At 33.6% G+C, this 22593-nt stretch overlaps 3 protein-coding genes and 1 pseudogene across 5 annotated transcripts; 2 read left to right on the forward strand and 2 right to left on the reverse strand.

The window, feature by feature from the left end:
- Positions 1-590: 590 nt before the first annotated feature.
- Positions 591-1648, forward strand: LOC110713919 (annotated as a pseudogene).
- Positions 1649-1894: 246 nt separating this feature from the next.
- LOC110714075 (60S ribosomal protein L23A) lies at positions 1895-4614 on the reverse strand. Of its 2 annotated transcripts, XM_021892542.1 has the most exons (4): positions 4504-4614; positions 4381-4417; positions 2601-2961; positions 1895-2222 (listed from the first exon to the last, which is right to left on the reverse strand). In XM_021892542.1, the coding sequence occupies exons 2-4, from the start codon at positions 4397-4399 to the stop codon at positions 2138-2140; spliced, it is 465 nt and encodes a 154-aa protein (XP_021748234.1). In that variant the 5' UTR covers positions 4400-4417; positions 4504-4614; the 3' UTR covers positions 1895-2137. The 2 variants fall into 2 exon arrangements, with proteins under 2 accessions (XP_021748234.1, XP_021748235.1); XM_021892543.1 differs by having other exon boundaries at positions 4381-4513.
- Positions 4615-5046: 432 nt separating this feature from the next.
- LOC110714074 lies at positions 5047-10567 on the reverse strand. Of its 2 annotated transcripts, XM_021892540.1 has the most exons (4): positions 8698-10567; positions 7344-7864; positions 7001-7226; positions 6399-6909 (listed from the first exon to the last, which is right to left on the reverse strand). In XM_021892540.1, the coding sequence occupies exons 2-4, from the start codon at positions 7860-7862 to the stop codon at positions 6731-6733; spliced, it is 924 nt and encodes a 307-aa protein (XP_021748232.1). In that variant the 5' UTR covers positions 7863-7864; positions 8698-10567; the 3' UTR covers positions 6399-6730. The 2 variants fall into 2 exon arrangements, with proteins under 2 accessions (XP_021748233.1, XP_021748232.1); XM_021892541.1 differs by lacking the exons at positions 6399-6909; positions 7001-7226; positions 7344-7864 and adding exons at positions 5047-5757; positions 5835-6189 and having other exon boundaries at positions 8698-10562.
- Positions 10568-11647: 1080 nt separating this feature from the next.
- On the forward strand, positions 11648-18868 carry LOC110714635 (UTP:RNA uridylyltransferase 1-like). Its single transcript, XM_021893186.1, has 6 exons — positions 11648-12910; positions 14663-15031; positions 16051-16274; positions 16672-16735; positions 17873-18069; positions 18351-18868. Exons 1-6 carry the CDS (start codon positions 11852-11854, stop codon positions 18559-18561), a joined length of 2124 nt encoding a protein of 707 aa, XP_021748878.1. The 5' UTR covers positions 11648-11851; the 3' UTR covers positions 18562-18868.
- Positions 18869-22593: the final 3725 nt, after the last annotated feature.

The raw sequence follows: 22593 nt of genomic DNA on the forward strand, positions 1-22593 counted from the left end.
GAGTTTTAGAAGATATAGAGTTTTTTTGGAATTAGAATAGTAGATTGAAAAAAAATTGGGAAAAAAGAAATCTGAATTTTTGGGAAAAGAATTTGGAAATTAGATGGGTTTGCTGCAGTTCCCAAAAAAAATTAAAAAATTGTATCATGCATGGCTCGAACCCAAGATCTTGTACATACAGCACAATTGCTCTAACCACTACACCAACTGCAATTTCATGATTTTGTACCAAACTTAATTAAATATATCTAGATTTTGGGGGCCCTTAAATTTGGGGGCCCTGTTCCGTCGACCACCTAGCTCCGGCCCAGAACCGCCTATGATTGTAAACAAGACTCCATATTATTAGAAAACTTCTAGAAATTAGAAGAATCCTATCCTATAAAATGGGCAGCATAAATTTAGACTAATATTCATTTATTAGTCATGCTATTTTGTGGCTTCCTATCATTTAATCCGTGAAGCAAGCCCAACCTTCTAACAAATTAATCATGCAACTATAGAAGGAGAATGGAATAGAAAAACATGATCATAGAATATTAATTAACATATTAATCATTTGATACTATTAAGTTATTGTGTCATTAATCATGTCAAAATTCAACCCATATGAACACCTTAAGATCTCTCAAAATGATGATGGCACGCTAAGCCGGTTTAATAAAATCCCTCAAATGGAAGCAAATCCAAACCCTGGTGTAGGAGAGGTAGTGGCATCCAAGGATGTAACAATAAACAAAGAAAACAATGTATGGGCTAGAATATTTTGTCCCACTAAATTACCAGCAAATGATGGATGTGTTGCTAGACTTCCCATTGTGACCTATTTTCATCATGGGGGATGGATTGATTATAAGGTGGGTGATATTTTCAGTCATGAAAGATGTGGGCAGATTGCCCGGGATCTTCCCTGCATAATAATATCCTTATCATATCGGTTAGCACCAGAGCATAGACTACCAGCACCATATGAAGACGCGATGGATTTACTCTTTTGGGTACGACAATAATTGATGGATCCCAATGGAGAAAAATGGCTAAAGGAGTTTGGAGACTTCTCAAGATTTTATGTAGCTGGGAGGGGGAATGGCGCGAATATAGCATATAACACACGCGTCATGGCCATGGATGTTGATCTTAGTCCTTTATCAATCTCTGGAATAGTCCTGAACCAACCTATGTTTAGTGGAAATCGAAGGACAAAATCGGAGTTGAAGTATGCATGTGATGAGTTATGTCCATTGCCAGTTTGGGATTTGTTTTGGGAATTAGCATTGCCTAAGGGGGCAAATAAAGATCACAAGTATTGTAATCCTATGAAGGATCCTACCATAATTAATAAGATAAGCAAATTAGGAAGGTGTTTGGTTATTGGATTTAGTATGGATCCAATGATTGATAGGCAACAAGAATTTGTGACCATGTTGATCAATGGTGGTGCAAAAGTTGAGGCTCATTTTGATGTTGGATTTCATGGAATTGATTTAATTGATACAAAGCGAGCTTCTTACATTGTGTATTTGCTTAAGAATTTTGTCTCATAATTGAATTAGTTGTTTTTCTTGGTTAAATAGAGCTAAGAGACCAGGGTTTTAAAATGTATATTGTTTATTTCGTATAGGCACCGAACCAAAGCTCGATTCTTGCCTGGTCGCCTGGAGTCTCATGTTAGTGTTTATATCACTCAATAACACTCATAGTTAACGAGTATTTTCTAAGCTGTAATAATATCCTTCATGATTCATGAGACATTGTTGTGGCTCCTTTACTTCATACTGTGTTTTGTATAAAGTGAATATTCATTAAATAGTCAGCAGCATAAGAAAATCCTGTTGCACTAGCAACACTGCATTTTAATCAGCCACAATCAAGATCAATGCTGAAGAGAAGGCTCTTTTTCAAGTTTTGGTAGATGAACCCGTATGTTTAGGAACCAAAAGGCGTTCCGAAAATATACCCAGTATCATTTTGAAATACAGACACATACTTTAAAATGCAAATAATGGCACCCATAAGAACATAGGCTACTGCATTGCATAGCAACATCAAAAAAAACTTCATGTTTTTCCTACTGAGTATGTTCCTATCAAAAATGTCAGAGATCATCTACTTGAACAAATATGGAACAAAATACAAACTATATGATTCCAATCTTGTTTGCAACGTCCAGAGCATCGTAGTCAGGTGTCAAACGAACATATGCCTTCTTGGTGCCATCAGGCCTGCAAATAGGAAACTTTTAGTAAACCCTAATCAAAAGTTAATTACAAGCTAAAAATCAGCAAGCAGGATTATAAAAACTGCAAGGATGGCATCATGGCACTACACTGTTCAATTTATGGCTGCCTTTGAGTTTCAAGTAATTAGTTTGCCATTTATAAAAAACCAGTGCCACGAGAAAACTAAATCTAACAGGGTAACAGTATGCAATTCTTTCAACCTCGTGATTAACGAGGAATATAAGTTCTTTCTGTAGAAAATATGTCTTAGTCTCACACAGTTAAGCTTATGAGTGAAGAGAGAATCGAAACATAACATTAAGGAAACACATAATGATATAAAGTGAAAGAGCAAAAATTTGATTGGCAGAAAATATTCACCTGATCAAGGTATTCACTTTCTTGGCCTGAATATCATACATCTTCTTGACAGCAGCCTTAATTTTCTTCTTGTCAGAACGGATGTCAACAATAAAAACCAAGGTGTTGTTGTCCTCAATCTTCTTCATTGCAGACTCAGTGGTCAAGGGATATTTAAGTATCTGGTAATGATCCAACTTATTTCTTGGTGTTGCACTAATACGAGGGTACTTAGGGTTTCTATCCTTCTTCAATGTCTTTGGCCTATGGAAAGTAACCTTGGTCCTGATCTTCTTGGCCTTCTTCTTCAAGGTACTTGAGCCAGATTTCACAGCTTTAGCAGCTTTCAAGGCCTGTGCCTTGGGATCAGCCTTCTTTACATCTGACAGATAACTGATGTCAGGAATCCTTCTAGGATTTTAGAGACGTTATACAGTTCTACCAGCTAAACAGTTTTGTAACAGATCCATAAGTGCAACTCACCGGAACTGAAGAATAAATTACTAAACAAAATTGAAAACTGGAAACAGAGATTGCATGAATATCTAATAAATTAGCAGGATTAAGCAATGCACTGTACAATCAAGGAAGAATTTTTCCCATCACTTAACTGATTAAATATCGGTACTCAAATTATAATGTCAGCCTAAAAAAAACAACCAAGAATTAGCTCCAATAACAAGGCATACGTCAGATTGACACAATCACTGAATGCTCTTACAGAGCCAAGAGCGATACATAGTTAACCAACTCTCAATTAAGCAAAAGGGACTAATCCCTAGGAATCGAAATTAGTACGGCAATCAAATACTTAGTATGGTAGAACAGAAAATTTTCTATACCAAAATCACTCACTCAAATTGAAATAATGTAATGTACAACAACCATGTGACCAACCTAGCACATTATTAAGCAACAGTAAAAAAGCATTAAACCCAAGATTAGCATAACAAAGTTAGCATTTAAAACAATTTTATCCCTCTATCACACTCAATCTTTCAATCCCAAAGGTAGAGAGAACCTTAATGTCAACCTTCATTCTCATTTCTCAACGTTAAATTCGCTACTTCGCCATATCACATTGCCAAAAATATGAGCGACAAATGATTAAGTGAAAGAAAAATCACAAAAAAATCTACAGAAAACTAGAATCAAATGAATTCACAAAAGGCCACGAATTTTCTAATCCAAAGTTTAGTTGATCAAAGAAACAGCATGCATTCTAATAATCACTAAAAACACTTAGAGGGTGTTTGGTTCACATAATTAAGGTATAAGGTATGGGTTTAGAATGGTTTAAACCCATACCTTATGTTTTATGACTTTATGAGTTTCAAACCCCCAAGTTATGGGGTTTAGAAACCTTGGGGGGAGGTGGGTTTGGCTTATTCTCATACATTTAGGCTTAAATAAAAGAAAAACATTGCATTTTATAATTATACCAAACATATGGATTAAGAATTAAGTTCCAAACCCATACCACTATGGTTTCATTCCTAATTCCAACCCCATACCAGTTTACGAACCAAACGCCCCCTAACATTAGCACATTGTTATATCAACAACATTAAGCTTTTAAAAGCAGAATTACAATTTACAATAACAATAACAAGATGAAAATTTTAATTATTATAACCAAATTCAACCTGAATTCAAACTAGATTCATTTTGTTAAATATCAATTAATCAACGATTAACAAAATATAATCCAAAAATTCATGTATTCCTACACAATTAACAATTAAGGCTAAAAAAAAGAAAATGGAAAACTAGAAATTGATTAGAAATGGAACAATAATACCTTTCGCAGGGGGCGCCATTCTGCTGAAATTGAAACCCTAAATGAAGCAAAATAATGCAAGTATTTAGTAAAATGTGAATCTGAAATATAGCAGATTAAAGGAGAGAGAAAGTGAGGGAGAACCTGAGGAGAAAGATGAATCAAGGCAAGTAGGGTTTATGAATGAAAGCTGGGTTCTTAATTTTGAGTCTTACGGGCTCATCTCGTTTGCATACTGTTTCTTTTTATTGGGCGGGTTACTCGATTGTCGCCTAGGTGACATAGACACAAGAGCTACCCAAACTCCCAAAGGCCTTTGTCGGAAATAGAGTGAAAAGAAAACAAATACGATTAAGAAAGGGAACGAAATCTTTTAGGGGGCGTTTGGTTCGCAAAGTGGTATGAGTTTGGAATCAGGAATGGAGTTAAAGTGGTATGGGGTTGGAACTTGATACTTAATACCATGTGTTTGGTTCAATTCTGGAATGAGATCTCATCCCCTTACATGTTGTTTGGTTAGAAATTTATTGGAATGAGGAATCAACTCTATTTTTTCAAAAATCTTTATTTTAATTAACAAGCAAAACCAATTCTCTAAGAACAATAACTACAACGCAATAGTTAAATTTTAAACAGACACATTCAAAATTATCACAATACTTGAGATAATTATTTAATATCAAAACTAACACTCAAAAACCCTGTTTAAAATTCCAAGTGAACATATTTATTCAAAGAAAACAAATTCATAAACCATCACATTTGGCAAATTGTCATGAAAATAGGCAGATTATTTCAAGCATTACGACTCAAAAGGTCAAGCACCACCTCCTTTTTCCATTCATCATTAGGACTTGAATAGAAAATCTCCATTTGGCTAGGATTTGATGAAAACAAACTAGCAGCTCTTATAACTTCAGCTTGGGTAATTCCAGGCAAACCTCCAATCTCAGATAATAGCCTTCTCTTTTGTTCAACAATCTATTGTTCACGCTCTTGTGTTGTACTCATGGCAGACGCAATAGTAGCAAGATGATTATTCATATCTTTCATATAACCAGGGAATCCAACTGTCATATTGTCAATAGATGATAAATTTTCAAATCGAGTAGCTCTTTTTTTCTCATTAGTCTTTGGAGTCTTTTCCTTTTTCATTCTCTTAGCAGGAGGAGGTTGGGGTTGAGTATAATCTGTAGCTAAACCAGGTGAAAGAGTATCATATAACTCTTCATTGTCACTATCATTATCAAGGTGAACAACGTCCTTTTCAAGGTTATGGATAGAGTCCTCAGGCAGCTCAGCCGCAAGCCCATTAGCTCTATCAACACCAAATATATCATCTAGCTTGCTAAGACAAGGAAAAGGAGTCTTCCATAATCCTCCAACTTTAGGATGAGTCTAAAAACATTAGTTATATGTTATATTAGATTAAGTAAAATGCAAGATTTTAAAAAATAAATAAAGAAATTAGTTACCTTGCAAAAATCGTCATAAGATTGTCTCTCACATTGTATTGTACTAGTTTCCTCATCCCACTGAAACCCGGATGTCTTGTTAACCATTTCAGCAACTATTGCATACTTATCTTTGAACTATTTGAACTTTGATTCAATATGAGGAATGGCTTTTAAACCACATCCAGGGAACTTAGTGTTCAGCATAAGCTCCAACTGATTCAAGTATCCATTCCTAAACCCTCCTCCTCCTTTCCATTGTTGGTCACAACTTAACTCCAACAAACAATCAATCAAAGCCTCTTCCTCCTCTTTCTTCCAGAAGCCCTTATTCTTACCTCTTCCACTTTGAGAACTTTGACCATTTGTAGCCATCCTAATTAATCAATTACGTAAGAATACATAACCAGATATTTTATTTATGATATGTAGGAAGCAATATTGTATCACATAATGAAAGCAATTAAAAGTTAAATAAAAATATCATGTCCCTTGATTAACATAAAACACATATGAGGAACAAAAAATCATAAAATACAAAGATCGTTTCACAAAACACCAAACACAAGGACAAGACTAAAGAGAGTCATTCATTAAAAAAAATCATGTTTCGTTATTTTGCCTAGCTCTCCAAGCATTAAATAAAGTTTGCGCTAAATTATTCCTAAAGTCGATCCAAGTATTTGATGGTTGAACTTGAGTAATGTATTCAACATTATCACCAATATCCTCATTCTCACTCTCATCCGATGACTCATCAACCTCAAAATTATTTGTGGGCATGTGCTTTCGAATTAGATTGTGTAATAAAGCACATGATGTAACAATGCGACCTTGTGTTACAAATTATTTGGTTTGTTGAAGGGAAGGTGGGCAATGCTGTAAAGAAGGGCTTCTAAGAATTGCCCACCTTCCCTTCAACAACCAAAAGTTCTCTCAATTACATTCCTAGCTTTAGAATGTTTCATGTTGAAGTACTCCTCAGCACTTACAGGTACTTGATCCCCCCATTCTTTCAAGTGATAACGATGCCCTTTATATGGTGCAAGAAACCCATCACAATTAGTGTAGCCAGCATCTACCAAAAAGTAACAACCTTGAAAATCATAGATAGATTGAAGTCATTATTAGTTGTAGTAATCAAAATTGTTATATATCATATGGTTATTTTTAATCACATGGTTTACCTTGAGGCACCTTTAAACCGTTAGGCCTCGAAATTGCATCTCGTAAAACACGACCATCATGTGCAGAGCCTTCCCATCCAGGTAAGACAAAAACAAATTCCATGTTAGGTGTACAAACACCTAAAACATTCATTGCAAGGTTTCCTTTCCTTGTTCGATACCTTCCTCTATCCTCATTTGGAACATGAACTTTAATAAATGTACCATCTAGAGCTCCTAAGCAATTCTACAATTATAAGGAAAATACACTAGATTATTTACATAGGATGTATATAGAACATTGCTTTTAATCAATTAAAGAATGAGCTTTTTTTTTATAATATTTTAATAATGTTAAATATACCTGGAAGCATTTCCATCTACTATCCTCGCAATCTTCTGTAATAGGTGTAGGTTTTTTGAGCAAGTGATGATGTAGCTTTAGAACCGCAAGGAGACAAAGGTTAAATTGTCTACTAACACTTTCTCCACTCCTATAAAAGTAATTTCCTATCGACCTATTCTTTTTATGATGAGATAATGTATACAAAAACATAGCTACAATCTCCTGTAAGCTCATATTTCTAGTCCCTCTCAATCCACCAATATCACTTATCATCTCACAAAGTACACCAAAAGTATGTCTGTTCATACGCAATTCACTCCTACAGGCAACATCACTATCTCTAGTCAACGAGTTTAAATTAACTAATCTATTACGTTTCTTATCTCTAATTCGGTGTATTTTATGTAGAGTTACACCTAAACTACGTAGCACGAAATACATGAGAATCATGAAATTTATTATAACTATTAAAGATACAAGTAGTTCTGTTTGTCGCTTTCTCTTCCCCCTTAACAAGGATAGTCCACATGACTCCATTTCTGTAAAAACACAACACAAAAAGGATTACCCTATAAATTGATTATTAGTATTTACTCATATGTTTTCCTAATATTCTTATTTCATTGTCTAAGTGCCTTTTTGCCTAATATATATACAACCTTTGGTGGGAGCAAAAAGAAAAATACAAGAGCAAAAGCCAAAGAAAGGCATGCAATCGGCAATCCACACAAAGAATTTAAAAAAGTCAACAGGTAGTATGTATATATGCTAATGAAATCAAAGATAGCTCACAATAGTGGACCCGTAATAATGAACACTCCATTTCATACCTCAAAACTATTTCACAATTATATGTCGGTAATTTTTTTTCGAGTTAATAAAAAATCTGTTAAATATATATATACAATTATTATGATAAAATTCAATAAATTTCATACAAAAGATGACTACTTTGATAAAAATATATAGCTATGCAGAATAATTATACAACAAATTTGGAGAAAAAGTGAAAAAAAAAATTAGGGAAATATCATAAAATAAGAACAAGATTTACTGGGATGCCAAACATGGAATTTACATGTAGTCCAACCAAAGAGATATGATTATCCAAATTCAGCAGTACAACATTCAACCGTTCAGTCAAATCACAAGCATCTTCAAAAAAGTGTTCATCTATTGCCATATGTTATCATTAATTTATGTGTGAATACTTATGTATCTCTAATCAATCAACGAAAATTCGTGGGAGGGTAATCAACATGATAAAATCTGTACCATCCGTATTAAGAAACAAATTATGCATCACTGTGTCACTGATAATACCTTAAGAACAAGATTTTAATTAAATTTAAAAAAAAAAAAAAAGAATTACCTGGATGAAGGCTGAACTATTGCTGCTCAACAGCTCAAGGGTGAAGGATGAATATGGCGGCAGAAGAGAAGATGGACTTTGGCGGTAATTTTCCTGTTTCCCTCATTCTTCCCTCCTTATATTTGATACCTAGGGGAATGGAATGGGCCAAACCCACCTCCCCCCAAGGTTTCTAAACCCCATACCTCATGGGTTTGAGGTATGAGTTTGAAAATCATACTTTTGACAACCAAACATAAGGTATGAGTTTTAGTCCTTCTAAACCCATACCTCATACCTATATTCCGCGAACCAAACGCCCCCTTACTAGTATAGATAGTAGTATTTATTTCTTACCTTTTTGTATGTTTGGTTTAACATTAATCACAAATTCACTATTAAACTTTCTTCGTGACTGCTCAATAGCTCGAGAAATCTGGAAAAAAGTTGGTGGTATGGGCCGTATGGCTCTTCTCCCTACCTTCTTTTCTGATGATCTCAATGAATGGATAGTAAAGAACCTGGATGCGAATGATCCCATTAAGTCAGAAAAATGGCCGACTTGCTTTGCTACCACTTTACGGTGGATTTGGAGGTGGAGAAACTGTTGGGTTTTTGATAAAAAAGACGAAATTCCGAAAGAAGCAGGAGACTTTATCCTTCACCAAGTTGATGAAGTCTGGAATGTATTCACCAATCCAAAGCCACATCTGATGCAGCAGGGCCAAGGTCCTTAACAGAAAGCTGAAATTTTGGTGCGTTGGTTAGCTCCTCCTCATGGCTGGTGGACTTTGAACACAGGTGGTGCTGTGAAAGGGTTTACGGGGCTAGCTGGTGGGGGAGGAGTCATTAGAGATCCAGAGGGACGCTTTGTCAAGGGCTTTGCTGCTAATTTCGGTATTTGTCATTCGTATAGAGCTGAACTGTTAGCTCTCGAATATGGTCTCAAGCTAGCAAGACAGGTGGGCATCACAAACATTGTAGTGCAAATGGATAACAAAGCATGTGTAGAAGCAATTTCCAATGCCAACCAGCAGCAGGGAGAATGCGTGCACCTAGTTAATAATTGTCGTAATCTTTGTAATTTTTTTGATTCTTCGTTTGTTATTTTTCATTGTTATAGGGAGGGGAATAGAGTGGCGGATAATCTTGCCAATATGGGTGCTATTCTCCAAGAGAAGGTGGTTTATTTCGATGATCCTCCAATCGAAATAAAGAACCTTCTTTGGGAGGATATGGTGGGGGTGGCTTTGCCACGAATGGTGGTGTAATGTGTGTTCTTGTTCGGGCCTTGCCCTCGTTTGCATAAAAAAATAAATAAATATTAAACCTACCTAGCTCCTCCCTTTGAAGAGGGTTAAGTTAATTGTCACCACAAGTTTAAGTGATGTGATGAATAGGTATTTCGTAATGGACGTAAACCATTACCTCTAAGTTACACAAACCTTATAGTCAAATATTTAGTATCTGTAATGATATAATAAGTTTCCAGCCATATAAACGCTCTTACCAAACATTTTCTTAATGTACCCATTTTCAGTATGTATTCGACACACAATAATGTAGTTAATCTCGGTCGGCAATGTAATTCATTTTCACTTTCTTCTCTTTTTTTTTATTTTTTTTTATTTTAACACTATATACTATTATACTACACAGATTTAGATTATATAAGCTGGGCATTTAATTGCAATTTTGCGGGTTTCTATCGATCTATTTTGTTTGCAATTTTGCATTCATTGGGTTTTTTTTTGTCAGCTTATTGTGTTTGCATTATCTTATATCCATTTGTCGGTATAAAGAAAGAATGCAGATTATCAATTATTGTTTGACTTATTTATAAATTTTAGAATTGATTATGTCTCTAATGAAAAGATTATAAGACGTGTTATCATCCAAAAAATTATATATATAATATATTATTACTGAGTATTTAAATAAAGAATTGTGAGTTACCTTTCACTTTTCTCTCTTTGATTTGATACCAATCAAAATTGAATCAATATTCACTTGTGACATAAATATCCAAATTGATGTAGCACCATTAAAATTTGTCATATTTGTTCAAATTATTTCTAAAATTTAGCGTTGATTTTCACTAACACAATATTGGAACAAATATCTCATTTAGTTTTTACAAGCTAGTAGTCTCTATTTTATTTAATTTGCACAAGGTAGTACTAACTGCTTCATTCAATTTGCACGAGAAAGTACTTGCCGTTTCATTCATTTCACATAAAAATAAGGGTTACCATTTCTTTCAGAAAATTAGAAGCAAAACTCTATATCAAGCAAAATTGACTATTGAGTATTCTTTTTATTATCCGTAAACGTTTTAAAAGGAGATTAAGAGGATTTAAGGCTGTATTCAACACACCTTCATTTAAAAAGAAAAAGTTTTTTTTTTTTTTTTTTTAAATAAACTATGTTTAATTCACCTTATTTATATCTATATCTATATCTATACTTCTATACTTGGTATTTAAAAACTATAACCAAGAAACTAAGAAAGACACATGTTCCCATCCATTCTATTACACTTCTCTAACCATAGTGCCACATGTCATCTTACACTATTAATTTTTTATTACACCATTTTTTTTTAATTCATTCATTAAACTTATACTTCATCTTTCATACACAATTCATCTCTTCCCTTTAATTCAACCCTTTCCTATTCTCTCTTTAATTTTAGCCCCTCCACATTTTATTTAAGCCTCTTTTTCGATTTAAGTTCCAAAATTTTAATTTCTTTAATCATGTTTCCCATTACATATTATACCCTACAATGACGAACTAATTTTTCCTCACTTATCTCTCAATACAATTTTTCTGATTACATATTACACCCTATATTGACTTACTGATATTTCCTTACTTATCTCTCAATACAATTTTATATAAATAACCCGTGTATTGTACGGGCTGATGGGGCAGAAGGCTAGTTATTATTAATGAATCCGACCGTGTTTGGATAATTCACCTAATGAAGGGAAGAATATCCAAATACGGAGTATCGTAATAGGTGTCCAAATTTCCTTTTTAAAAAATCTCAAACATATAAAAAGCCTATAAAAATAAAGTAAAAAAGACCCCTCAATTCTCCCACAAACCCAAAATCTTGAAACTCATGATCCCATCATAATTACCCCCAAATCTCACCCTTAAACCCACCATGACCGACGGCGGCGGCGATTTCCTCCTCCGCCTCGTCCAAAACCGTCAACAACAATACCTTCAACAACAGCAACAACACATTCAACAACACCAACAACACCAGCAACAACCACCTTTTCTTCCTCACAATCTCTTCTCCCCTTCCCCTTCAACTCCTTCGCACACACTCTCTCTTGATCCCGCCGTTGCCGCCGTCGGACCTTCCGTCGGACCCCACCACAACCACAATCAGCACGATTACTCTCACTCTCGTTCTCCTTTCTCTCTCTCTCCTCAAACCCAAAACCCCAATTTCTATTATCAAGGGTTTCCGCGACCTAATTCTCTTAACTCCTCCATTTTCTCGGCTCCTCATCAGCATTTCGATCTTCTTCTTCGTCAGCAACACCAGCAGCAGACTGGGTTGGAACAATCTGGAACTGGGTACTTTGGAAATTACCCTAATTGTGGGAATTCTGTTGAGAATGAGAGTTTGAGATTGAAGAAATTGGAGTTGGAATTGAATTTGTTGAAGGAACGTGAACTGGGTTCGGGTTTAGGGGTTAGGAGGGTTAATGGGTTTGATCCGAATCGAAGGATTGATGGTAATGTTAATTGGAGTTATGGTTCGCCTGAGCAGAGACGGTCTGGGCCTCCGCCGGGGTTTTCGAGCACGCCTGCTAACCAAAGGCGGGATTTTGATGGTTTGAAGAATAATGTGAGTGGGGAGATTGGTAGTTCTTTTGGTGAATTGAAGAGGGGTAATAATCATAGAGATTTTGGTTCTAATAGTAGGAGTTATGAGAATGAAAGGCGGTTTTTGAGTAGAGATAGTGGAATTGGGGTTAGTGGACAGATTGATCATCCTGGTTTGCCTGCTGGGAGTAGTCTGAAGTCTGTATCGGTTTCGGATATCGAACAGTCTTTGCTAAATGATCATGGTGGTGTGGCTGATAATGGGGTTAGTCATGACGAAATTGATGATTTGAGTGAACAACTAGTTGATTCAGTTCTAGGAGAGGATCAGTCTGCTGAGAATAATGATACTAGTGCTAAGAAGAAACAACCCCGTGATAAGGTATAATCTAGGTGCTCCTGTCTCTTCTTATCAATTGCATTTTGAAGCAATTCAATTTGATTAAATTTAGGCTGGTTATACAACATTTATATTCTTTATTGGATTTATTCTTTCTTTGTGAGTTTTCATTATGCCTGTGTTGGTAGTGTTAATAAATGTTGATTTGTATTGAACCATATATATTGATAAATGTCGATTGGTAGACATGAACAAAACCTCCTAGATTTTTTATCTTCCAAGTTAATCAGAGAAAAATATTGTTTTGAATTGAACCATGATTATCTTGTCATGACCTGGTCATGTCTAAGTTAGAAATGTTCTTTTTTGGAATAGAATCAGGCCTGGAGTTAAGGAGGAAAGGGTTGAACAAAGCTAGATTGTGTTTGATTTGGAGTAGTGCTGGATTCGAAGTTATGAAATTAATTTTGGGGACTCTTTAAGTCATAATAACTTTAAGTGAAACTTTGTAGTTTTAATTTACTCCATACTAGGAAATTCAGAAATTATGAGAATTTGTTGATGTTGTTTTATGGTATAAGTTATCGTTTTTCTGTCACGTATCTAGTATTATATTTGTGGCATTTGGGTTATGCAGGACTATATTAACCCTGGTCAATCTACCTTTTCTATTTTAGATTGTCCCAAAATAATAGTCTTCTTTCTATGATGTATCAAGTATAGTTTATTTAAGCTCACAACTTTTCATATTACCCTTAATGATTTTTTCAGGAAAGGTACCTTGTGGTATGGTAAAGAACTAAATGTGTACTTCCTCTGTTTCTTTATAGTTGCAACACTTCCCTAAAATAAAAATGTCACAATAGTTGCAACACACTATAAAAGGAAGGTTTTTATGGTGAAAATTGTACTAATACCTTTATTTAAAGCACATGGCCCACTTGATTATACTCCTAACAATCTCTTAACCCCATTTTAAGTGTATTATATCATGTGAGTTCCACTTTGTTTAAATTCCGTGATAAAATGTGTGTTGCAACTATAAAGAAATGGAGAAAGTATATTCTTACAAAAGTAGTATAATCATGGCATTTCTACCTAATTTCTTGATAGCGATCTTCAATCTATTGTGCCTTTTATTTAGGGATAGGGAGTATGATTTTGATATGTATTGAATAAGGATGAGTTTGGAAACCACCTTTTGCTTGTCACGAGAGTAAGCCTGCCTACATCTGGCCTTCCCTACCCTGCTACTTGCCTTGGTGTGATACTATTTAGGGGTATCAGCTAAAATTGATGATTTATTTAATCTGCATTTTTAATAAAGGACTTTTTTAAGTTATATCATAGTTTAAGGAAATGTTTAATGATGGGGAAAGGGGTAGACTATTGCATATGGCCATAGCTATTATACCTACTGGAGAGCTGATTCAGTGCAGTATTTTGCATATTGACATTGCTGTATATGCATTTGTATAATTTTAATGATGGTGATCAAGCCCTATCCTAGGGGTGTTTTGGCGCAAAGTTCTTTTCTTGTCACATGCTATTAATAGAATCACATAAATTTCGAGGTTCTGTATGCCATTTTCTATTGTCTTTTTTTTATTTTTTATTTTTTTATTTTTATTTTTTATTTATTTTTTTACATTTTTTCTTTTGTGAGGACATCCGGGTAATATACTTGCATGTTCATCAGCTTAATTTTATTCTGTTTAAAATAGTTTCCACCCATAATGCTTATACCCATTGACTGCTAAATTTTTGTACTCAAACTGTTGTGCTTGCAATTAGGACTTCAGATCAGATGCTAGAGGGAAATGGATCCTTTCGCAAAGGATAAGGAACTCCAGAAGGCTGACTGAATGTCGGAGAGATATAGACCGGTTAGATGCCCCTTTTCTTGCAATTTACGAGTCTCTAATACCAGCAGAGGAGGAGAAGGCCAAGCAAAAGCAGTTTTTGGCATTATTGGAGAAACTTGTGTGCAAGGAATGGCCTAATGCTAAGGTTTATATTTATGGATCTTGTGCCAACTCTTTTGGAGTCTCAAAAAGTGACATTGATGTCTGCCTTGCCATTGATGATCTGTACATCAATAAGGTTGATATGTTGTTGAAATTGGCTGAGATTTTAAAGTCTGATAATCTCCAAGATGTGCAGGTAAGTCTTATTAAAGTTAGCAATCAATTATTTTGCACTGTATTTGTACTAGTATTCAAAATTTTTAATTAGACGTGGTCTATACTAGGTGATGTTTGTTCTCATAAATTGTGGAATCTTCTTTTCAGTTTGGATGTATCCAAATGATTTAATTTTTTTCTATTCTCATAATGGAATGAAAGCAATTTGATTTTGTATTAATAGATAAAATTTTCTTAAGTTATTGATCATTACAATACTGAAATATGATCTTGTATCAACTCTCTTGTGCTCTTTGCCATTACTGTTTAGAATTCACTTTTTACCACTACATCTGTGATGATTTTATTGAACACATAAACTATATATAGTGAAGGACTTCAAAAGACAGTTTTGTTCGTTTAAAACTTAACTTTGGTGTTTTCTTTCAGATAAAATTTGAAAAGTGCTAAAAATGAATTTGACAAGCATGAACAACTGTTTTATGTGTTTCTGGTTAGTAATACCAATATAGTGTCACCCCATGAACTTAAGGCGGGTTAAATCACTTAGAGCAACTACAATGGTTGGCTAATTTATTTAATAGCTTGGCATGCCACATCATCTTCTTTAGCTACAACAATTCAAGCTATTTGTTGCTTCAATGGTTAAGCTAGTTGTAAATTAATTTATTTTTAAATTAATAATATTTTTTATCTAATAAATATTTGCCAAGCTAATTAGCTCTACAAAGCTAATTTGCTTGCCAAAGCAAATTAACAAGATGTGCAACAATGGTGTAGCTACTAGCTTAAGATTTTTAATATTTGCAAGCTAGTCCCTTTTCCCAACCATTGGAGTTGCTCTTATATGGCTAAGCTAGAAAACTGGTATATATTCATCTAGGACATGCATCTCTCTTTTTCTCCTTTGGGTCAATCTGGAAACAGTGTCATGTGATTCTTATTTGAAGTTGATTTGGGCATGGTACTCTCATTTTAAATTTATGCTTTGGTTTAAGTAGTTTTTGTGTTTCAATTTGCTTTAATTTCTGATTACAGGCATTGACTCGTGCACGTGTTCCCATAGTAAAGCTTATGGATCCAGTGACAGGAATTTCATGTGACATTTGCATAAACAATGTTTTAGCTGTTGTAAATACAAAGCTGCTTCGAGATTATGGAGAAATTGATGCAAGACTAAGGCAGTTGGCATTTCTTGTGAAACACTGGGCGAAGTCCAGAGGAGTTAATGAAACTTATCAGGGAACACTATCTAGTTACGCGTGAGTTTTTCTTCAATAAATGATTATTTTGTGATGTGATTGGTTATATACTTATATCTACATCTGTATTTTTCATACCAAGGGGGTTGGCATTGTAGGTTTGCTCTTGTCATCATCTTCTTATTGGCACTTGAATAATATACTTCTATGTCTGTAAAATAGGCCATTTAGACTGACAATGTACATCACCTTTTTAAGTTTTAAGTTTCAAAAGCTCTTATGTGACTTCATTGCTATATAACATTAGCATTCCATTTCTGTTGTTGATGAATTAGTCATGATTCAGTCAAGTTTGTGCAATAACTTATTTTCATGTCCTCACTCAGTGGATTTGATGGTGGTCCTCTAAAATTTAACTTTCTTCACATGGACTGAGCTTTTTTGATTTGTTATGCAGGTATGTGCTGATGTGCATCCATTTTTTACAGCAGCGTAATCCTCCCATCCTTCCTTGTTTGCAGGTAAAAGTTTAAATGCTTCTTCTGGAGCATCTGATATGTACAAGTACTATTTTACAGGGGTATTTTAAAGCTTGCTTCCTTTTTTCTTTTGTGTGCGTGTGTGTGTGTGTGTGTGTGTGAGGTACAAGTACTATTTTACAGGGGCATTTTAAAGCTTGCTTCCTTTTTTCTTTTGTGTTTGAGGTAATAATTTATTTTGGATTGATTAATCATAAGGATGCTATGCAAAGGTTTTTTGTTTGGATATGCTTGAAGGATGACCTGATAACTTTGAGTAAATACTTTTTTGAAAGGTCTTTAGCAGAATTTGGAAGCCTTTGCTAATTTTGCATTTTGGTTTCTACTTTTGTTTGAAAGGCCTTGCTGTCTTGATACTAGTTTGTCCTCTTTTTAAGCTTCCTTCATATCCTGAATAGATAGCCTAAAAGATATTTTAGCAATGCAACAAGCATGTTTATAATGTAGTATACATTCACCATATGGAGTGAGTGTGGGACTGGATGCTGTATGTTTGTAGGATTTATGGTGAAGCTAGAATGAATTACTTTCTTCGATTTTGTTTGTCTTAAAATTATTTTACCTCTTAATCTGTTGGAAAATAGATACATGCAGGAGCACTCACAGTTCACCGACGTCTAGGGACGTTGTGTTCTTGCTCAGAAGTATAAGATTCCAAGAGTAAAATTCTGCGATTCACTAAAGTAACTAAACATCCTTCTATCGACCCCAGATAATCTGCACTTGCATTAAGTGCCTCAACAACAATAATAGCAAGATCCATTGTGTATTCTGTTGAAACTCGAAACTCTATTCTTTAATAAACCATCTAGTGACATTGGAAGAGAGTATCCAAGTTTTACATTCATCTGGTGTGCGTATGTCCCCTTCACTTGCTAAACCGGCTTTCTGTTTTTATTATGTAACTTCTGAGGATCTGTCAGACAGGTTGATTAACAAAAAGGTTTTTGATGATGCTTTTCTATCAAGTTCTTGATTTGTATCAAATGCAAGCATGCGTCAGTTTCTTTTTAGCATTGTATTTGAAGGATTAATTCTTGCCCTTTTGAGTAGTTTAACTAAGTCTTTTTAGCTGAATATTCTGGTAACCTGACGGCCTGACCCTTTAATTTCTTGCAGAGAATGAAACCTACGTATGCTGTGACTGTTGATAATGTCGAATGCACTTTCTTTGATCAAGTCGAAAAACTTCGTGATTTTGGAGCCCGAAATAACGAAAATATTTCCAAGTTACTTTGGGGGTTCTTTTATTATTGGGCATATTGTCATGATTATGCAAATAATGTCATATCAGTTCGTGCTGGTTGTATCCTCAGGTGAGATAAATATTCAATTATTATCAGGATCATTTTTAAATACGGACCTTTCTTGTCAAAACTTGTGTAGTAATCCATACCCATGGTTGATGCTTCCCATTAGTCTTTATTGTACTATTTTGGGACTTCATGTCTTCCTTGTTTACTTTCTTCAGTTAATAATATGTTAAACTAACCTTTCAGTTTGGGTTTGTTTGAATACAAGTTGCTCTTCACTTTCTTTAAGTACTCTTGGGTTAAAAGGCTAAATTTATGCATGGGTAATTCTTTGGTTTTGGTAGGAAGCAAGAGAAAGATTGGACAAGAAGGGTGGGTAATGATCGTCACCTTATATGCATAGAAGATCCGTTCGAGACATCCCATGATCTAGGACGAGTGGTAGACAAACGCAGCATTAGAGTCCTACGGGAGGAATTCGAACGAGCTGCTGAGATTATGCAGTATGATCCTAATCCTTGTGTAGCGCTTTTTGAGCCTTACATATCTAGATAAATTTCATCTCTCTGTTTATTCTGCAAGTGTTGTTGCTTGTAAGTACTAAGTAGGGTTGCTCTTCAGCTTGTATAGCGGCGTTGCTTTTGGTTTTGGCTAATGATATAATATATTAAGTAATTAATGGCTAATCATATGCCCTCCTTAAGGTGTAGTCATGTGCTGTAAAGAAACCGTAGTTTCTTCACAACTAATCTGAAGCTAGCTGTTCTGCTTCCTTTTGAATCGGTTTGCTGTTGCAGCTGCTGCCTGTCATTTGTTCTTGTTTTGTCATATAATATGAAGTTGCAAGGTATTTGTTTTTCAAGTTTCTATTATACTTAAAAGTGTACATCTCTCTATTATCTACTGATATTGCTACTACATAGTGTATACGGACTACTCTTAGAACCTGTTGCTCCTGTTTTTCTCTGTATATTACGGAGTAGTTTTTTTTCCGTAATGTTAATCTGATATTAAATGTCATTGCAATGGTATCTGGCTCTTTAAAATTCCAATTCTATGAACACATTTCCTTTTCGTTAGATTGGGGTTATCTTTGGAGGGAAGGTAAATATATTTGGTTCGTTAAATTTTACTCGTATATAAGAGTATATTGTGTCGATTAGATTTACTAAAGCAACAATTGTGATGAAACTCTTTAAAGGGGGCGTTTGGTTTGAAAAGTGGAAATGGAGTGGAAAGGAAACAAATAAGAGGGGGGAAAAGAATCATTTAGCTATTACCTTTTTATTTGTTTGGTTTAATCATAGAAAGGGTATTTGTTAAGAGGAAGGTAAGGGTATTTGTTACCCCAAGTTTTTGAGAGGTAACAAATAAGGGGTTATCATTACCCTTAGGTAATGGTAATTGTTTCCATGCCTTCAAGCCAAACACATAGTAACGGTATTGGTTTAATCGAATCCGTTTCCAATTAAAAAATACACCAACCAAATGCCCCCTAAGTGTTTGCTTGGTTGACTGCATATTATTAGAGATTGTTTGTAGTTTTTTTATTTTCAAAAAAAAAAAAAAAAAAAAAAAAAAATCAAAAGTAGGAAACAAGAAAATGGTGTTTTCATTTTTTAATGGTCAATTTTAAAAAAATATCACAATTTCAATAAATTTGATCTGTGAAAAACAGAACCACATAAACAATTGGTTTCATTTCACGAAAAGACTAATCAGTTTGTTTACTTGATGTCTCAAAGAGTAAATAATAAATATAAAATAAAAATAAAAAGACTGGTCAAAAGAATCAAAACAAAAGTAATTCAAGTAGTAACCGTTACACGTTACGTGCGACGATTAGACATTTTCTTTCTCTGTTTTATATCAAATCATTGCACATAACCTGTGAAGTTGTGGAGAAGGTGGCTATAATTTGAAAAATTGGACATAAAATCTGACAACTGATACTTGACTTGATGCACCAAAGTTTCAAAGGAATCAATCTGACAATGATATACCCAATACCCTGGTAGTTGTAGTTCATTGATTATCATCAATTTGACAATTCATCGACATGATTCATACTCCATTAACCCCATTCATATTCGTAATAAGTGTATAACTTTGACTATGTATTAATTATGATAACTTATACTCCGTTGTAGATTTGACACTTAATATCTTTAATTTTGTATGTACTACCTCTGTTATATATTATTTGCAATAATTAGTCAAATCGTTGCAAATAATATATGACGGAGGTAATATTACTTTAAATTCTAATAATAATTTAATACGTAGTATTATAAAAACATACATTCCCTCAAGTCAAATTAGTATGTGGGTAATGTAAAGGTCAAATTGATGTATTAATTATTTGACTTACTCTCTCCATTCCTTATTGATAATACCCCATGGGCAATTTTCACGAGAATTAATAAACATAAATAAAAGTAGTAAAAGTACATTGAAAAGGTAAATTTACATTAGATATGCAAAAAAGTAGAGAGAAAAAAATAATAAAAGTGTATGAAAAAGTAAAATTTACATGAAAAAGTTAAATTTTTACAGATACTGTTGTAAATTGGAGGAAATTTTGATAAAAAAATTGGTATTAATGGTAAAACAAATGGTACATTATATTCAATAAGGACGGAGGGAATAAATAAGAATTAGGGATGGAGGACTGGAGGGAGTAAATAAGAAGAGTGAAGGAAAATAAATGCCTTAGGAGTTAGGACTCCTAGGAGGTTGTTTTGCCCCATAACATTATTTTTGGAACTATGAAGTGTTTGGTTGAAATTGATTTTTTAACAAGTTCATGAGTGCATTGCTTTGATTAATACTTATCAAAACTTAATTAACCCGTATTATCTTTAATAATCCATTATAAAAAATTATACGAGTATAAAGTAACTAACTAACTAAGCTTTTGAAACAAAAAAAAAAAAAAAAAAAAAAAAAAAAAAAAAAAAAAAAAACCGTACTCCATATAAAGTTACTTACAAATCCGTAAGAGTTACTTCATTTGCATTTAGTCAAGATTAGCGTACTTTCACATCTTTATAATAAATGTAACCTTTAATGTTCCAAAAAACATGCTCTTTAAATTCCTAGATCTTTCATTCTCTCTACGTACGGTTAATATAAGAAGTATATCAACCAAACTAGCAATAAATATGGGTAAAAATATTTCAAGACAGCATTTACTATGATAAAAAACAAGTTTACCTATCTACAAAAATAAATTTACACTTGCTTGTTCATTCACATTCCTCTAAGAAAAGTAACTTACACTTGTTCAAAAAAAGTTGCAAAAAAAAAAAAAAAAAAAAAAACAAAAAAAACATGGATGGTTCAAGCAGTAAATCCACGAAGAAGAAGGGGAGTGCACAAGGAGAAAGTGAGAAGAAGATGAAGATTACAGTAATGAAGGAAAACACCAAAAATATTTCTTACAACATTAAGAGAGATTTTGCATTAGAAAGGTTAATGTTTGATTATTGTCAAAATTTAGGTGTTGATTATAAGGGCTTTAAGTTTACTTATCTTGGTAAGCAAATTTCTGATTTTGATACTCCTAATCTCCTTCAAATGGAAGATGAAGATGTTATTGATTGTTGGGCTGATCAAATTGGTGGTCATTAACTTTTTTAATTAGTAAGACTTAACCTTCATTAAGCAATTAATTGCTTTGTTAGTTTCTTAATTTGTGTTTTCTTCGTAAAGTGTTCTTGTTTTCTAGGCGTTGTAACGAATTGGGTGTTGTTAAATATCGTCCTAAAATCACCCTTGTGTTTTCTGTTTTTGTTGGTGTTTTTAGTTGTTGCTTTGAATTGATTGTACTCGTACTAGTTTAATTTTGAATTGTTTTTCTTATTATGAGTTTAGTAACGTTTTGGCTGTTTTTCCTTTGAGCACTATATGTTCCAAATGCTAGATCCATTTAACAAGATCTTAACTGCTAGAGGATAAATTATCTAATGGGATTATAGTTAATTCATATTGTTATACATTTTCAATATATCAGCTTTTTATACTCTTTTATTTTATAATAATCGAAATATTTTGATTAACATATAAGCCTATGTATAACTTTGACTGCCATTCAAAAAAATAAAATAAAAATGTATAACTTTGACTATTACGAGTAATTTTTTTAAATAATAAGGAGTATTATAAAAAATTTAAAGATTACCTAAAATAAAATATTTGGATTATATTTCCTAATTTTTAGCTATAATGTTCTACTATAAGATATTCTAATTTTCATAAATTTCATTCTTTCTTTACTTTAATAAATACGATGAGTCAAATCATACGTGGTACCAATAAATAACTGTCATGAAACTTGTGACAATATATTTTGTCACAACTTGCAACCTTTAGTATCACCCTTTCTAAATTAATCCCATTTACAATCTTTCAAATAAAAAACTTCATTTACATACTCCACTTAAAATATAAAAAATTTATTCAATTTTTAATATCCAAATAATAATAATAAAAAGAATAAATAACAAAGTCTAAAGGCCCAATCATCACAAAATGACAAAATTCACAATTCAAAACCCTACTACAGTAATAGTTCCCTTAACCTAT

Source organism: Chenopodium quinoa, unplaced genomic scaffold (assembly GCF_001683475.1).
Source record: "Chenopodium quinoa cultivar QQ74 unplaced genomic scaffold, ASM168347v1, whole genome shotgun sequence".
NCBI classification, from domain to species: domain Eukaryota; kingdom Viridiplantae; phylum Streptophyta; class Magnoliopsida; order Caryophyllales; family Amaranthaceae; genus Chenopodium; species Chenopodium quinoa.

Excerpts from the sequence above, each read along its gene's own strand:
- LOC110714075 (XM_021892542.1), bottom strand. Across the intron at positions 2,223-2,600 it reads AAAGTGAATACCTTGATCAG|GCCTGATGGCACCAAGAAGG; the intron begins GTGAATATTTTC and ends TCCTATTTGCAG.
- LOC110714074 (XM_021892540.1), bottom strand. The coding sequence starts at position 7,862 with ATGGAGTCATGTGGACTATCCTTGTTAAGGGGGAAGAGAAAGCGACAA. Across the intron at positions 7,227-7,343 it reads GTAGATGGAAATGCTTCCAG|AATTGCTTAGGAGCTCTAGA; the intron begins GTATATTTAACA and ends TTATAATTGTAG. Across the intron at positions 6,910-7,000 it reads CGGTTTAAAGGTGCCTCAAG|GTTGTTACTTTTTGGTAGAT; the intron begins GTAAACCATGTG and ends ATGATTTTCAAG.
- LOC110714635 (XM_021893186.1), top strand. The coding sequence starts at position 11,852 with ATGACCGACGGCGGCGGCGATTTCCTCCTCCGCCTCGTCCAAAACCGT. Across the intron at positions 15,032-16,050 it reads ATAATCTCCAAGATGTGCAG|GCATTGACTCGTGCACGTGT; the intron begins GTAAGTCTTATT and ends TTCTGATTACAG. Across the intron at positions 16,736-17,872 it reads CCATCCTTCCTTGTTTGCAG|AGAATGAAACCTACGTATGC; the intron begins GTAAAAGTTTAA and ends AATTTCTTGCAG.